Source organism: Salminus brasiliensis, chromosome 6 (genome assembly GCF_030463535.1).
Source record: "Salminus brasiliensis chromosome 6, fSalBra1.hap2, whole genome shotgun sequence".
Classification (NCBI taxonomy): domain Eukaryota; kingdom Metazoa; phylum Chordata; class Actinopteri; order Characiformes; family Bryconidae; genus Salminus; species Salminus brasiliensis.
The window spans coordinates 32135869-32152702 of record NC_132883.1 but is presented as its reverse complement, the minus strand read 5'-3'; the positions used below and the strand labels follow the sequence as shown (position 1 = coordinate 32152702).

At 39.8% G+C, this 16834-nt stretch overlaps 2 protein-coding genes across 2 annotated transcripts; one reads left to right on the top strand and one right to left on the bottom strand.

The window, feature by feature from the left end:
* The first annotated feature begins 290 nt into the window (after positions 1-290).
* asb6 (ankyrin repeat and SOCS box containing 6) lies at positions 291-7364 on the top strand. The gene is made up of 6 exons (XM_072682038.1): positions 291-825; positions 1400-1569; positions 1705-1811; positions 1905-2013; positions 3484-3570; positions 4652-7364. Exons 1-6 carry the CDS (start codon positions 722-724, stop codon positions 5380-5382), a joined length of 1308 nt encoding a protein of 435 aa, XP_072538139.1. The 5' UTR covers positions 291-721; the 3' UTR covers positions 5383-7364.
* A 1093-nt stretch (positions 7365-8457) lies between these two features.
* nefmb (neurofilament medium chain b) lies at positions 8458-11851 on the bottom strand. The gene is made up of 3 exons (XM_072682037.1): positions 10732-11851; positions 10061-10185; positions 8458-9928 (listed from the first exon to the last, which is right to left on the bottom strand). Exons 1-3 carry the CDS (start codon positions 11836-11838, stop codon positions 8884-8886), a joined length of 2277 nt encoding a protein of 758 aa, XP_072538138.1. The 5' UTR covers positions 11839-11851; the 3' UTR covers positions 8458-8883.
* Between the last annotated feature and the right edge of the window lie 4983 nt (positions 11852-16834).

The window sequence follows — 16834 nt, the reverse complement described above, 5'->3', positions numbered from 1 at the left end:
TTACATCCATAATTCGAATGTATATAGCTAGTATGATCAACATTAAACTGTATTTGTTGGTTGAGTTGACTCCTTATTAGAAACGATTGTTTCATAATAATTTAACTTTAAATCTAAAGGCTTTTTGATCGTGCTGTAACTCTTACCACTAAGTCACTAGTAGCCGCGCACACCAATATGATGTGCGGCTGGTTTAACCATGTTTTGACGAAGGGCTGCTGGCTTAACCACAGTGAAACACGGTAGGTGGCAGTGTGCGCTTTCACCGCACAAGACACCGCTAACTATAGAGAGGAAGAACCTTGAGAAGAAATGTGGGAAGAGTTAGCTAGCACTAGCTATTTCTGGCTCTACAGAATTTAAAAAATGTATTATGTGTATTTATATATTTAGTGTTACTTAGCTACGCTTTAAGCATTTAGCTAGCTAGCTAGATAGCTAGTTATAACCCGTCTAAATTATTTACGGCCTGCTTTAAAGACGCCTGTCTTTTTTTTTATCGACTACAATGCTTGGTAAAAGCTACAACAAATCGAACTAGCTAGCTAATTTAATATAGTGATCTAGCAAGTTGTTTTTTCATAGCCAGTCAATCTATCGTTTTCTATCAATCTTGATTTAAACACCCAGCGGACTGTAGAACTTGAAAAAACACACAAACGACCGTAGTAACGCAATTCTTAACAATATTTCAGAGTAAATACACAATAGAGGAAAGAGCATGCCTTTCTTACACGGTTTCAGGAGGATAGTTTACGAATACCAACCACTTGTGGATGCAGTTTTGTGCATTGTAGGGCTGGAAGGGGAAACTAACCCTGACAGGTGAGCATAGCTAGCTATATGTTCTTAAGAACATCGATAGTTTGTACGCATCTTATATATTTATGTGTGTGTGTATGTTTAAACTTGGCACAAAAAGTAAGGAAATATGTGTTTGGTAGATTATTTATTTGTTGTAACAATGCTTCTGTTTGTTAAATTAATAAATTGTTAAATTGCCAATTGTCTCTTCAAACTTCAGTCATCCAGTCCACCAAACACCAATGTCAATGGCAGAACAAGCTGTTTGGCATTGGCAAAGAGGATTTGGCTAATTTTTCATTTCACAGCATACTCTGCTGCTCATCCCACAAATGCATGTACCTTACAAATGTGGCACCATTTAAAAAGGAAATTAACAGGCTTTCCAATGGTGTAAGGATTTATTGTCAAGAAGCATTGTTACAACAAAGAAATAATCTACCAACCACAAATGTCCTTACTTTTTGTGTATATGTTTTTGTGTATATGTATATTTATCTATATGTCAACTTACATTAGGTTACTGTTGAATTAGCTAACACAGCATGCTCACCACACAACATATTACAGTTTGTTTGCTTTTTACCCCGTACAGGCCAGACTGCAATGATATCTGTAATTCTCTTATTGAGCTACTTGAAAAAGAATCCCAATCGCCGGTATTCATGGAGGGAATAAGCTACTCTCTGTTTAAAATGTCAGAACTTGGAAAAGTCAGTGCTGCCCAAGTTCTCTTACGCTATGGAGCTGACCTAAGCTTTGAGGGTAAATATCCTACCTTTTTTAATCTTTTCATTTTGTCAGAAACACTCCTGGGCTAAATGAGATTGTGTTGATGGCCCTAGTTCATATCCCATTGGGAGATTGTTCCTTAACTTTGTTCTGATTCCTTTTTGACAGACCCAGTGTCTTATTACAGCCCCTTGCACATTGCAGTGCTTAGGAACAAACCACACATGGTAAAACTGCTGGTTGGACATGGGGCAGAAATTGACAAAAGGGATAGGGTGAGTGTATTATAGCTTATTAAAAAGTATTTTACACCCTCTTCTGACATAAGTGTCATCCTTTTATCTGTGTTCATGTGTGTTTATGTGTAGATTCATGAGAGTAGCCCTCTGGATCTTGCCAGTGAGGAAGCAGATAGACTCTCCTGTCTCCACATGCTTTTGGATCTTGGAGCTGATATTGGTGCAAAAGACAAAAATGGTAATGTATTTGCCAGAAAACTATCTAACTGCAAAATGTTAATAGTCAGCCACTGCAGTGGTATTGCATAGGTGAACTTAAATACACTTTGTTAACTATAATTCATTATACATTCATTTGTTTTAGAAGTCAATAGGGCTTTAAAAGTATTGAGAGATGAAGTTAATCTAAATAATACATAGAACTGTAGAAATGTTTTTTAAAAAATATGAAGTGTAATTAGTATAAATTCCATTTGTCTGTGAGAGAAAAATAGGGCACGCCCACATTTATTATTATATTGTATTATTGCTAAAAATTAGAATCAGATGCACCCCATTAGCTGTAAATAATGAGATGATCACAGAAGGGTATTATTTAAACCTCTGACATTTGGTTTGCTCTTCGTTGTTGAAGTAAGTGGTATCACCAAAGAGCTCTCTGAGGCCTTCAGATGTTTTTAAGTAAAAAATTTAAAAATAGCCACTGTCCACAAAATAAGGTACGAGTGATACAACTGCCAACATGGCCAGGTCTGGCCATCAAAGCAAGTTCAGCCAGCAAGATGTGTAAAGAAGTCTCCAACAATCCTAAAATATCATCACTAGACCTCTTGCCACAGTTGATGTCAGAGTACATGCACCTACCATCAGGAAAAGCACAAGTTTTCATGGGAGGTGTGCAAAAAGTGAAAAAAAGAACTTGATTCATCTGCCGAAAGCACAAGTCCTGGTCCATTGTTCTAGATGTCATGCATGTTCTTTGTTATCAACTGAGCTACATGTAGATCCCCAGATCCCCCCAAAGGATAGCAAGAGGCTGGCTAAGAGAATTAAAGATTTAAGCTCTTATTGGTTAAATGTCTAACCCTTAGTGTGATTTTACAGTTCTTGCTTTTACTGGTTTGGTCGGCATAATGATATGGATGTATATAACCCAACTCAGTAAACACATTAGTCATAATACAACGATATATGTATGAATAGAAACAACAGAAATCGTAAGCATAATCTGTTGTGCCCATACTACTACATGATGCATAGACGAGGAGGGGAATCGAATTCTGGCGGGGAGTTCAGCACAACACTGGTGCTGACTGATGACAAGCGCATGCCTTCAGGCAAAAAGACCAATGAAATTCAATCTGACCATTCACCTTCATGTTGCATGCCAACAAATAAGATATGTATGTTTGTAATGTAGGACCACTGGTTCAAAACTGGTTTTAAAAGATCATATTTGCCTTCCACATAACCCTGAAAAAAATCACATTAGTGTCACATTAACGTCTTAGATCTCACATCCTCAGATGTTTAGGCTAAGACAGCCTCCTCTTAAATCCTCTCTAACAATGTTTTGGTTATCATCTGCTTATGTTCTGCACCTGATTATAATTTTGTTACATTTTAAGTCGTAATAAATGTCGCCTGACCTTTTCTTCACATGAAAACATTTCTGTGTTCTGTCTGTTTTTTTTGTTTTTTTTTACAGGTAAGACTGCTTTGCTCCACGCTTTTGCCAGCAGTGATGGACTAACAGTTAACAACACATGCAACATTCAACTGCTGCTAGAGAGAGGTACTTAACTGGAAAACTTCTAAAATGGCTGGCTATCTGGGTTGACTTATGTAGTAGCTTGCTAGGTTACAAGCAGACATTTGAAGCTTTAAATAGACTTTCAAATAGGGCTGGGCGATATGGTAAACATACTGCATCACAATATTTAAAGTTTGAAGATATTTATTATAAAATATATGGAATCACAAACAGTGATTTTTTTTTTATTCAGCATCTGCTGCTCTTCATCTAATTACACTGTTTGTAATGTTACTCCAGTCCACAATATTTTATGGGGTTGAGGTCATGATTTTGTGTAGGCAATTTCCAAAAACTTATTAGTCTGTTTTGTTCCCCATTTCACAACAACCTTCAGTGTGTGTTTGGGTCATTTGTCCTGTTTGAACACCCAGTTTTGTCCATGTTTCAGCCTTCTACCATTGCAGTGTGCACATTCTCAATAGTCGCGTCGCTTATGCTACAACTTGTTTGATACAAAGGAAAAATTATTGTTCTCACTTTCCATAACATATCTACCAATTATATATGCCAAATTTCACTTTTTTTGGTATCTCAGTATATTGCAGAACAACAAAATATTGCAATATATATTTTTCTATTTTTCCAATATTGTGCAGTCTTAGTCAAGCTAATAGTTATTACTAAATGCTAAAGAATTCTAAGGTAGTCCTCCATCATTATTTCATCCACTTTCTAGTCCTCAGAGCATGATGCCGCCACCACCACCATGCTTAACAGTTGGTATGGTTTTTTGGGGTTGAATGACTTACCTTTGCTCCTCCAAACATACATCTGGTCATTTTGGCCAAACAATCTTTTTCTCAACTGATCATAGAGCTTTCATCCAGGCTTTTTCTTTGTCCATGTGGTCGTCTGCAGACTTGGTGTACCTTCAAGATAGACATGTCTAAAGTAAACACAACACACAAAAATCTAACACAAACAAGCCACAACACTCAAAGCAGCGGCATGTAATATAGTCATACGAATGTGAATACACCAACTTATTGTTTCATTTGCATAAAGATCCTGGAATGGTTTCCATAGTTATAACTTGCATTTTAAGATGTAATCTCTCTAGGTGCTGATGTGAATGCCACCACTCATGATGGGGAGACGCCATTGTCCTCACTTGTCTTTCTAGTAAAAGAGTCCCTGGATGGGAGCGTAGAAGATGCAACAATTATTGGACGCTTCTGCACTCAAGTTGCAGCCCTCCTCTTAGACCATGGTGCTGATCCTAGTTGTTGTCTAAGCACTGGTGATGGAGAGGAGTGGGAACCTTCTTTAACTTATACCAGCTTAGAGAACTTCGACCTCCTTTTCCCTCTGGCTCTTCTCCTCCTCCAGCGTGGTGCCTCATTTTGTTGCTCTAGACATGGCACGTCTTGCTGGAACGGTCACAACCTGATTTTCATTCGGCTGAAAGAAGCTCTCCAAGAACCTGTAGATGCTGATAAGGTGACTGACCTGCTGGCGAAGGCTGAAGTGCTACTAGAGATTGCTCAGATGTGCTCTCCAAACTTCCCCCCTTTATCTACATATTCTCTGCCTTCTGTGCAAGAGCAGAAGCTAATTCCCCAGGTTCTGCTGGAGTTTCAAAACCGGCTTAGAGAACATGATGCCCAGCCACTTTCACTGCGCCATCTCTGCCAGGCCTTTATCCGCCAGTGTCTGCATCCCTGGCCTCTGGAAAACAAGGTAAAGGCCTTGCCTCTACCAGACAGACTAAAAGACTGTCTGATGCCAGAGCGCACTCTAATGCACAGACCTGGGTGGGACAGCTTTAAGCCCTTGTGTAGCATTCGTTAGTGAAGCAGTTCTTAACACTGTCTCCTCCTCTGAGTAACTACCAAATAGAATTTAGCCTCAGGGTTTGAGGAAGAAAAGTAATAGTAAATTAGGCTTCCTTTAGAATGGTTGGCTTTTTTTTTATTATTCCAGCATTGTTGTTTTACTGGACATTTCTTATTTTATACACTCACCAAGTAATTTATTATTTGTAAATTAATGTTGTTCTTAATGCAGCCTCAAGTTTGCATTTAGATTTTGGTGCCAACAAGAGTTTGGTTTTATTGATTAAGATAATTGGGGAGGCCTGTGATTGGTGTTGCTGTTCATGCCTGACAGAACATACATCTGGTCATTGTGGCCAAACAATTAAATATTTTTCTCATCTGATCATAGAGCTTTCATCCAGGCTTTTTCTTTGTCCATGTGGGTGTCTGCAGACTTTAGGTGTACCCACAAGATGGGCATGTCTAAAGTAAACACATTACACAAAAATCAAACACAAACAAGCCGCAACATTGAAAGCCTCTGCATGTAATGTAGTAATACGAATGAATCACATGGTCTTCTGTTGTTATAATCCTTACCTCTCAAGGTGTGATATGTTGTGCATTTTAAGACGCTGTTCTGCTCACCACAGTCGAACACTGTTATTTGATTTACCATGGCCTTTCCATCAGCTCAAACCAGTATGGCTGTTATCCATTGCCCATCCTCAAAAAGGTGATGTACACAGTTCGGTGTACAGAGAAAACACTGTATTCACTGTTAGTGTAAATGTGTTAATTTCACAAGTGTGTGCCACCCGGAGATCTTAAAGTGTAATGCCATTGGATTTGCATGGTATTGTATGGTAGTGGTTGTAGGAGTATTGCTATGCCCCCCTCCCATTCCTCCTTTTTCTCTCTGGTAACTTGTTTGTCCTTCCTCCCCTCCTTCTCTCTCTGGTCTCTCTCTCCCTCACGGTGCTGCTGGTGGTTGTTCTCACCTTTGGATTTGAAACTATTGAAAATGAACAAATATTTCACTGGTATTTTGCCTTAAAATTTCTTATTTCAACTCCATGATGTCAGAGTGTATTGGACGAGGACCATGTGGCATTTTTGTGTGTGCGTGGTAAAACGCATTGAACATGCTAACGTTTATACGTTACTGCTTAACACCCCACAGGCTTTATTAACTACCTCGGGAAACAAACTGACTTTTGTGTGTGTGAAGTTTGTGTACTGTTACTTCCCTACTTCTCTTTTCATTAGATTCTAGAGACTGTTGTGCATCAGAATCCCAGATCCAAACCAGCCTATTTGACACCGAAAATTATTCCATGTGAAATTGACCAAATTCTGGTGGTTGATGTGAACATTACCTGAAGCTGTCATCCTATATGCATTTATATATTACACGGTTGGCTGATCATATGATTGCGTAAATGAGTAGTACCTAATAAATTATTTGGTGAGTGTAGAATAACATTTTAGCCAATTCAGTGTGCAGTTTGGTCAGATAAAGAAAATATTTTTTTCTCAGAAATATATTGAGGTATGTGGTTGGGTTTTCTTTGGTGGGGGGTGGGGGGGTGACGCATGCTGAATGCGAGATCTGCAGTGTTTTGTTAATGCACAGCTGTGATGGCTATTCACACCTGTAAAAAATGTCATGATGTAAGTTGTTGTTTATTGTATCACTATTTTAGTACTGGAACTGTTTATCTAAATTGTCATGTAGTAGCTGAATATTTGTTACACAGCAAAACATTTAAATAGCTGTGCAGTGCCTTTGTATTTTCCCATGTACAGAAGAAAAACTGTGATATTACTATTTGCCATTCTTCGTAAATTAGTAAAAGAATATTGACATATATATATACATAAGGAATGTTAGATTTACTTTTCCATGCTTTTTGGGTATGGTTTATGATGCATCCTTTAATGTTATGAAGTAAAACAATCTTGTACTACAGCCCCATGAGTGTCAGTAAAATATTTTTATACACATTAAGAAAATGTGATTGGTTGTTTTGTGTCATAATCTTGGAAGAAAAAAGATAAAGGCTAACACTAAAGTTGTGTAGGTAGAGACTAGAACTTTACATGAACAGTAAAGCATTTAAATTTTAAGGTTTAAATATGTGGTAACCTTTTTATGCAGGGCAGTGACAGCAACATACGCCTTAACTGACAAACCTGTAGATTTTATTTTACCCAACATCAAACATTTGCTGTGGTGAAATGATGACATCATGGACAAATGCAAATTTTTATAACTGATTCCTCTTCTGACTTAGATCTTAATCTTAGATGTCCTGTCATTATTGGGATGCCAGGTCTTACTGTTGAGGGTTCTGGAGGTGTCATAGGCAGCAAAATGCTGACGAAGGGAAGTGCCTACTTAATGATCCTTGTGAAGAGCTTGCAGTGTAGTGGGTGAATAGATTTTCGGTGAAAGGGATGGTGCTGGGCCCTGTGTGTAACCTTAAGTATGAGGTGCAGGTTGTTCATCGTTTCCTGTAGTATTGCGCTATACTTTTTGACATAAACCTTTTTATTGGCTAAGTCTGGCTACTCTGAAGGATACTCTGGCAAATTTGTTTTTCCTTTTTTCCCCACATTGTATATCATCTCAGCCAACACGCTCATGTGAGGCTCACATGGATGGAACGTGGGCTAGGTGGGTTCCAGGTGGGCATGGGCTCTGAGTGTACGTATCCAGTCGGGCTTTCTAAATGGGCCCCATTGTTACAGCCCAACTTAATCTCACATGGGTCTCACATGCAGTGTACAATCCATCTGAGGCCAATGCTTAACCCCCTATGGCTCAATCACTGACCCTGGTGAGCATCCATATGTAAGGCCAACATGGAACTTGAGAACAGGTTCCCAGTTGGACTACCCATAAGAGCCCAACATGGACATTTTAGCTGGGATTGTACGCTGTGTACCTGTGTCAACTGTTTTGACTACAAATGGGGTAAAGGTGAAACTCTAAATACTATAAATGATTGCATTATGAAAACAGGGAAAAGAAAATCCATTATTTTATATATTTGAAAGCACACACACACACTACTGTAAAGATTGAACTTTTTTATTGACTTTGAGTGGTTGTTAGATTTCAGCACCCTAATTTGAACGAATTTAAGTAATTTCTCATACAGTATTATTGTATGATGTTGCCATGACAATTGTTTTGCTTGTTTCAGAAATAAAGTCAGCTGAAACATGAAGTCAAAATGTTTTCAGGAACATACCATGAGGTTTCAATATTTTTTACTTAACAATACCTGCAGATGCCATTTAATATAATAGCACCAAACAACAGAAAAAACATCTTTCACTGTAATTAACAGTCAACGGTGTTAACAGTTTTTAATCACATGCAAATCCTTCATACATCACACATGCAAAGAGATTTAACTAGTTGTAACTGGTTCTTTCATATTTTGAATTGTATTTGTCTGCTTTAATGGTCTTTGCTATTTGTGGAATCAGCCAGAACACAGTTTTATGTCATTTCCTTTTAGTTTCATTTAGTCACTTTTTCTACTTTTTTAGCTTCTTTCTTTTTATCCTGAGATTCTTTTTCTGCCTTACTCTCTTTTTTGGTAGCTGATTTGGTAATCTCTTTGCTTCTATTGGTGATGGTTTCTGCAGTTCTGGTGAGAACAACTTCTCTTCTGGGGCTGGGTTCGTCAATGGCAGGACAATTATGGCTCCCATTTTCCTCCTCCCTTTCTCTGTCTCCTAATGAGGGATTTTTCTGTTTCTTTTCTGTCTCTTCCCCCTCTGCATCACTCTCATCATCATCCTTGCCTGACTCCTTTGTACTCTTTTCTCCCTCACTCGTCTTCTCTCCTTCTTCCTCTGACTGATCCTCATCCTCATTCTCATTTGCTCCTGTCTGAACATCATCTTTTCCTTCCTCATTACCTTTGGACTGCTCTTCATCCTCTTCCCCTCCCTTGTTTCCATTACCCTGTTTTTCTTCATCCTCCTTCTGTCCCTCTCTTTCTGCTTTGTCATTGCTCACTTCCTCTCCTTTGCCTTCTTTATCTGGCTCACTTCCTGTTGTGTCAACTTCAGCACTACTAAGTTTGAGGAAACCAATCACTTCTGCCTCCTCTCCCTCTTCTTCACCTTCACCATCTCTTTCATCTTCTGTTTCCCCTATCTTTTCTTTTTCCATGCCTTCTTCTCCACTGAGCAGAGAAGCCTCTTGCTTTTTTTCCTCTTCTGCTTCTACCTCTTCTACCTTGTCACCCTCTTCTTTGCCTTCACCCCCTTCTTTGTCTTTGCCTTCTCCTTGCTCTGCACCAAGTTTTTTTTCACTGGATATAATCTCTTCCTTGACTGCTTTATAATCATCTCCAGGTCCTTCGTCTTCAGCAGCAAGCTCCTTTGCTACATCTGCCAAGTCATCATCTATGTCACTTTCCCCTTTGATTTCCTCAATGATTTCCACAACCTTGTGCTGAACTTTTAGGGCCTGAGCATGGCTGTAGCTAAATGCAGCACTTGGGATGCTTCCAGAGAATGTTTTAAATCGAGTCTCCTCTCCCTCTAGAAGTTTCCTGCAGAGAAATCCAACAAACAATTAATCACAGAGGCTCATACAATGTGCAGCATACATAGTGTAACTAAATGAAATGTTTAGTAAAATTTAGTTTACTGTGTCAAATATTTAAACACAGATTGTGATATACCTGTAGGCTGCAATTTCAGCATCTAGAGCCATCTTAACATTTAGCAGGTCCTGATATTCTTGGAGATGGCGAGTCATCTCCCACTTTGTCCCCTTCAGATCATTTTCCAGCTGGTGGACCATCTCCTGATAATACAAGAAATATTGCATTGAATAGCACTCCGCATCGACTCCACAGGGTCCACAACAGATGGATACAGAGTCATACTAAATCTGATTACACACATTACTGCAGTGCAGTAGTTTGAATTCAAATGTTACTTTTTATGCATGGATTCAATATAGCGCTTGCACATTCAGAACTCAAGTTTACCATTTGCATATATGCATTTTCATAACGTACACGTACATACTTCATACATACCTTTTAAGGATTCTTTAGTAAAGGGAATGGTTAGATACAGAATGACAGTTCAAACACCCATTTTAATTCTCTATGATTAAATGTTCTTGGTACTACACAAAACATTTTTGCTTAACCTGTAGACTGGTTAAAAGTAAAGAGAAATAACAGTAAATATTCAGGAATAATACAAAATCATTAAACTGCATTCTCATATAGCCTATATATTTGTGACATTTTTGTAGTATAAATACTAAACCTTTTGAACGCATATTCTACAAAAAAGTGTTTAGAATGCGTGTGCAGTGTGGGGCAGTCAATGTAGTAACCTGATAACTGCTAATGTCGTTGTTGTGGCGGTCCTCAATGTGATTGAGTTGTCTCTCTAGTGAGTCTTTTGTACTGCGGAGTGCCTCCAGTTCGGCATTCTTTGCTTGCAGCTGACGGCGATAATCAGCGATCTCGTCCCGTACGGACTTAATCGCGTCCTTGTTCTGCTCGGCCGCCTCTGTCAGCATGGAGTAGCGGCATTTGAAGACGTCTTCGGCCTGCTGGAGATTCTTTGAGGAGAGGCCGCCCAGCTGCGCGCGGATCTCTCTGAGCGCGGAGGTGATGTCGGTCTTCTGGAAGTCTCTTTTCTCCACCGGGACCTGCGCGGCTTGCAGCTGAGCCAGTAGCTCGTTGACTTCCTCTTCGTGGTTGTCGCGCAAGAAGTCCATCTCGTCGAAGAGCGTTTGGATTTTTTTCTCCAGCTCCATCTTCGTCACAACTGAACTTTCCTTATCTTTTTTCATGCTGCGGACGGCCGCATCCATTTGCTCACTTAAGCGTACCTCGTCCTCATAGCGTTCCCTTAGCCGCTGGATATCTTCGTCGACGTGGTCCACGTCCAAGAGAATTTGCGCCTTCTCCCTGCTCAGCTGCTCCAACGTGGAGCGGAGATCGTTTATTTCTTGCTCGTATGCATCGCTCAGGTGCGACTGCGACAGTTTTTGCTGCCGTAGAGCTTGGATCTCCGCTTCAAGCTGTCTATTCTGCTCTTCCAGATAGCGCACCTTGTCGATGTAACTCGCGAAGCGGTCGTTGAGCCCTTGAAGTTGTTCTTTTTCGTTGCTACGCGCATGCTCTCCGTTCAGCGCGGAGCCGAACTCCAAACTGTCCGGAGGCGAGAGCGCGCTATAGTTGTAAGCCCTGCTTATAGGTACGTTTGTTGCTCTCTTGAATGAAACCGAAATAACCGGCTTGGTTTTGGACCACGGGTGCGATCTCATCGTGGTGGATGATGGAGAAGAGCGGAACGTGCGCGTTTCCAGCACTGGTCTGCGGCAGGGACCCTCTATCATGTCCACTGTGTAGAATGTGAGGGTGTCCTTTGCGGCTCTGCTGAATGCTGAGGGAGTGGTGCGGGCGACTTGGTTGTATTTATACGCAGGCATACTTTGTTAACGATACAAGAGCAACCTGCGCCACTCCCCTTCCTACAGAATATCGATTTGATTGAGGGAAGTCGAGAAATAGCCAGAACCCAGACATCTAATTGTAATCACACACTGCATGCATACCATAACATTTTTGAGTTTGCATATACAAGTACAGGACCATTTTAGATATAGACCATAGTATGGCCAATGTCATACCTATAGTGCAAAAATATATAGTGTAGTCTGTATACATACACATAAACCAGTAAGATTAAAAAAACCTTTCACTGTTGTGTGTTTCTGAAAACAGTTTTAAAACATATTTTCCTGTTGGTTGTTTTTATTTCTGCCATGCAAAATGTTTGCGTTTCTGTTCTGCAAAAAAAGATTACTGCAGTATTCATCAATTCAGGGAGAACGTCTTAAATATCATAAACATTTCTGATATGTCAATATTGGCTAAACACAATAAAACCTCTGAGACTCACTGTCCTATAGAGCATTTATTTATGAGCATGACGTTTATTGGCTAGATAACGATACAATGTACAATGTACGATGCAAAACTTTAATTCTGTGAGGTTTTTGTTTAGTGTAAGGTTTAGATGCTCCTGAGTGAAATAGGAATATACAAATAAATAGGCAACTTTTTTATATATAACATTTTTGATATTTGGGATTCTGCCATGTTACAGCTAAATTTAAAGGAGGTACTTGAGATGTTCTTAAGAAATAACACTTACCATTATAAAATCACTTTTATATGGACATAATGTGGTTGGAGTTCAATCCACTTAAACCATCCTCCATTATTTACAGTTTTTTTTTTAGCCACACCCTCTCTAGAACATGCAGAGAACCTTTGGTCAGTATAAAAATGTATGTGCTTACAGTGACCATGAATTATCATAAGCTGAGACTTTGACATTGCTGGTTTACATTCCCACATAAGGTTTTGTTTTTGATTGTCTTCATGTTTTACCATAAAATGTCATATTTTATTATCTGCTGCAGTGTAGAAATAGACTATGAGCTGTACACATATTGCTTACACAGCATTGTATACACATGTCTACAGCTGAATTGTAGGCTGATAGGACAAGTTGTTAAAATCATTGTGTGGTTCTTAATGTAATAATGCTTTACCATTGCACTGCATGCTGACCATAGTTGACTCGCTACTTGTGAAGATATACTGCTTGATAAAGTAATGTTATACCGTTTATATCTAAGATGAAAAGGACAAGTAAGATGGAATTTGCTTTACTGTTGGGCAAGTGTTGGGCAAGAACATATATTAACATAACATGGCTACTTCAGCATGTCAGCATCTTCTCTCATATGTCAGCATTTTGCCTTTTGGGCTGAAGTCCTGGCTGACATCTCAGTTTTTTTTCTGCAGACTCACTGCTCCCCCCAACCCTGATGTAAATTGAGGCCTGCAGAATTGTCTTAAAACACAGCCTTCTGCCAGCCTCTGCAGCAGAGAGAGGCGCTTGGCTAAACCCATAGTAAAGTCACACAGTGCAGGGCAATATCTAATTTAATAGCCAGTCTTGGCACAGTGAGGACACTGCATGCTTGTGCTTTACTGCAGCTTGTAGTCGATGAGCATTTGACTCACCTCAGCATGTAGGTTAATAAACAGAACAAAAATACAGTGAAACACAGGCTAAATCTCTGGTGCAGTAATCAGGGTTGGGAGGGTATAAAATGTATTCTGTTTTAAGGTTTAAAAGGTTCTTTACACTCACAGCTTCTTCCTCTGTCAGATCCTGCCTCTGTTGCCCCTCTGAAATAGAGATTCTGACTGGTTCTGCTGTGGAATTTGACTCTCCAAGTTCCTGTGCCTATATGTCAGTGTCTTTTTACAACTGCCGTTTTTACAAAGCAGCTTTTCAGGAATCAGTAATAGCAAGCAAGCCCTTAGAGCTGGAGGAAGAAATTTTGAGAGGAACAAAGACTCACAAGGGGGACCCATACTCCTCTGGTCAAAACTACTTGTATTTATTAAAAAGTCACTGTACCACCAAGACTGTTTTTGCTCAGATGTTCTGATATAATCATAATATAATGTGACTAATATAATCATAGTAGAGATAATAAGTGGAGTAAAAATAATAAAGTAATGATGGTTAATGGTGGTAATAGTAATGACTGTAGCAAATATTTAAGTCCACATATTTAGTCCACTCGTTGGTCAAATAGCAGTGGCAGGAGGGTGGGCAGCAGGTCTGATACAGGTGAAGGGGAGCCTAATTGTCTTCCATTGGTCAAACCAGGTAAATGGGCAGTCATGAACTCAGAGACGGTAAAAGGGATTAGATTAGAAGTAGTTCTTTTTGGATTTATAGAATACAGTGAATGTTGAACATGTAGCCGACGACTACGTCAGATTTGACTATAATAGCTTAATTAAAAGGAGAGAGCCTGTAGGTAACATAGCCAGGGGGTGAACCTAACACAGGCATGCATCTGCTCCACTGTCCACAAAACCTGATCTTGCAGGTACTCAGGAGCGCAACCATGTAGAGCTTTGTATGTTAATAGCAGAATTGTATAATCAATACGGAATTTAACTGAAAGCCAACGTCACAGACTTTTAGTTTGACGTTCACGTCATGTCAAGTGTCAAAGACTCTTATTTTGACATTCATGTTCCACTTCACGTTCTGGTTATCGTCATGTGTGTTCGATTTAGGTTCTTTGTCTTGGTTAACACGTTACACCTGAGGTGGTGGTGATCAAGGGGCTAGCGCTAGCTACCCCTCGCCGAGAATTCAATATACGTTCTGATGGAGGTATACACAGTAGCCAACACACGTAGGGAATCTAGTGTGTTGGTGATTTAGTTCTAGGTTCGATAAACCTTTGAGTTCGTCTGAGAGGCTTCCTTGAGGTTTAAGGTCACGGTTCTGGAGCGAGCCGGTATCAGGTCTGTTCAGCGTTCTGCCGTTTGGTTCTGTAGCTGATCTCTCAGCTTCCTAGTCTACGTCCTTTAGTTTCGCTAGCGCCTGACGAGCACCATCCTAGTTTCTCATTTTCCCCTCCCAGGCACTGCCTGTTGGTTTTGTAATCCCTCCACGTTATTTCTACCCTAGGTAGCCTAGCTCCCAGAGTTCCACCAACCTCAGGTGTGCAAAAACATTTGTCACGTTTGTGTTTGGTTGTTTCTTTTGGCCCTGTACTTTGCTGCTTTTCTCTAATGTGTTATCCCCTTTTGTGTTCAATAAATACTCTTGCATCGTACCATCCCTGCGAGTGGTCATCCTGCCTAATCACGAACTAGCCAGTCATGACACCATGTTGCACCCTTGTTCTGGAAAAAATGTAATTTCATTTCGTAATTTCATTTCACTGTGTACTTGTACAGAGCTGAAATGACCATAAAAGCCTTTTTGACAATTATTAACCAAGACAAACTAAAATAATAACTAGGCTTTGGAGAGAGGCAGAGTAGTCAGAAGAGGGTATTATACTGAAATCATAATAGAGCTAGGTAGACATAGTTTTGTCTTAAACGAGAAAAGCAGTAAATTTTTTCAGTAGCACATGGGACTGCTTGAATGGAAGGCCATTTGTTAACAGTGGAAAAGAGTCATTTATGGCATTTAGCAGACTCTTATCCAGAGGGACTTACAAAAGTGCTCCACTGTTTACTCAAGAAAAATCTTAGCTAGTTTAAAATAAAGGCTATTTTTTAAATAAAAACTAAAAATTTAAGCATCTGGGTGGCCTCTCTAGAGAGTAAGGGTAATCTGCATGTCCAAGTTTTGCAACATGACTTGAGAGTGATAAGTTATCATCCATGGCTACATCAAGACTTTGAGCTTCTTTAGATGGAGTGACCAGTGAGTTCTCAAAGGAGATGGCAAGATCATTGTGAAGTCCAGCAGTTCCTGGGATGTACAGCAGCTCTGTCTTGCTGGAGGGGAGTTTGAGGTGGTGAACTGCCATCCAAGAAGATACATCTGCGAGACATGCTGAGATGCGGGTAGAAACCTGTGTGTCAGCATGTGGGAAAGAAAGGATGGGTTGTGTGTCATCAGCATCAATGGGAGGATATTATTTTACCAAGAGAGCCAGTGTAGAGCAAGAAAAGAAGAGGACCAAGCACCGAACCTTGTGGAATGCCAGTGGAGGACGTGAAAGGAGCGGACGTGTCCCCCTTTCATTTTAGCTGGTATGAGCGTCCCTCCAGGTACGACGCAAACCATCGCCAAGCAGAGTTGGTCATTTCAAGGCTGGCAAGGATAGATCTAGTTGTCCACTGTGTCAAAAGCTGCGAAGAGGTTTCAGTAGAGTGTGCTGCTTTGAAGCCAGACTGGTTAGGGTCCTGTAGATTGTTCTGAGTGGGAAAGAGAGACCGAACAGAACACTTTGAGAGGAAAGAGGGTCAAATGGGATTGTGACCAAACCCATTAAAGCATTTCTTGCCTCTGGGCTCCTCTTACAGTCGGGAAGTCAAGAGATAACTGAAAGTGAAAGAAGCAGAAACAGAATACCTGTAATTTTCATAGGCTAATTCCCACACCTTAATGAAATAAAAGCTCTCCCATCACCTTTAACCTGTTAATGCAGGAGTACAAAAATAGACCAGTTTCTCTTTTATTCACATGTGAACACATTGATTCACTTGTAGTAGTAGTTCTCCTAATCCTTTAAGTAGTCATCTAAACCCCTCTGTTCTTGTTGCCTCCATTCTTTTCCTCTTTCCAGATTTTAGAGATTATTTTTAGATCCTTCAATCCCCTTCACAATTATATACATATAAAAATAAATCAAATGTATAATAAGAGCCTCATCTTTTGGTGAATTAGCTAATCTCACTATGAAAAAAAACAAAATCCCATCTTCAGTTGAAATGAATTTATTCTGAGAAAACTCAAGTCTCTCAAGATTTTTTTTCCACCAGTGACACAAGTATTGGCACCCTTGCATCAAATACTTTTGTACAACCTCAGTTTCATATAATACAGCATTACAGCAATACAGCACCCTGGCACAGGGT

What these genes read in the sequence shown, in the direction of transcription:
- asb6 (XM_072682038.1), top strand. Translation starts at nt 722, where the DNA reads ATGCCTTTCTTACACGGTTTCAGGAGGATAGTTTACGAATACCAACCA. An exon ending in AAATTGACAAAAGGGATAGG is followed by an intron (nt 1,812 to 1,904) that starts GTGAGTGTATTA and finishes GTTTATGTGTAG; the next exon opens with ATTCATGAGAGTAGCCCTCT. An exon ending in TCAACTGCTGCTAGAGAGAG is followed by an intron (nt 3,571 to 4,651) that starts GTACTTAACTGG and finishes TAATCTCTCTAG; the next exon opens with GTGCTGATGTGAATGCCACC.
- nefmb (XM_072682037.1), bottom strand. Translation starts at nt 11,838, where the DNA reads ATGCCTGCGTATAAATACAACCAAGTCGCCCGCACCACTCCCTCAGCA. An exon ending in ACGACATTAGCAGTTATCAG is followed by an intron (nt 10,186 to 10,731) that starts GTTACTACATTG and finishes TTGTATTATCAG; the next exon opens with GAGATGGTCCACCAGCTGGA. An exon ending in GCTGAAATTGCAGCCTACAG is followed by an intron (nt 9,929 to 10,060) that starts GTATATCACAAT and finishes ATTTCTCTGCAG; the next exon opens with GAAACTTCTAGAGGGAGAGG.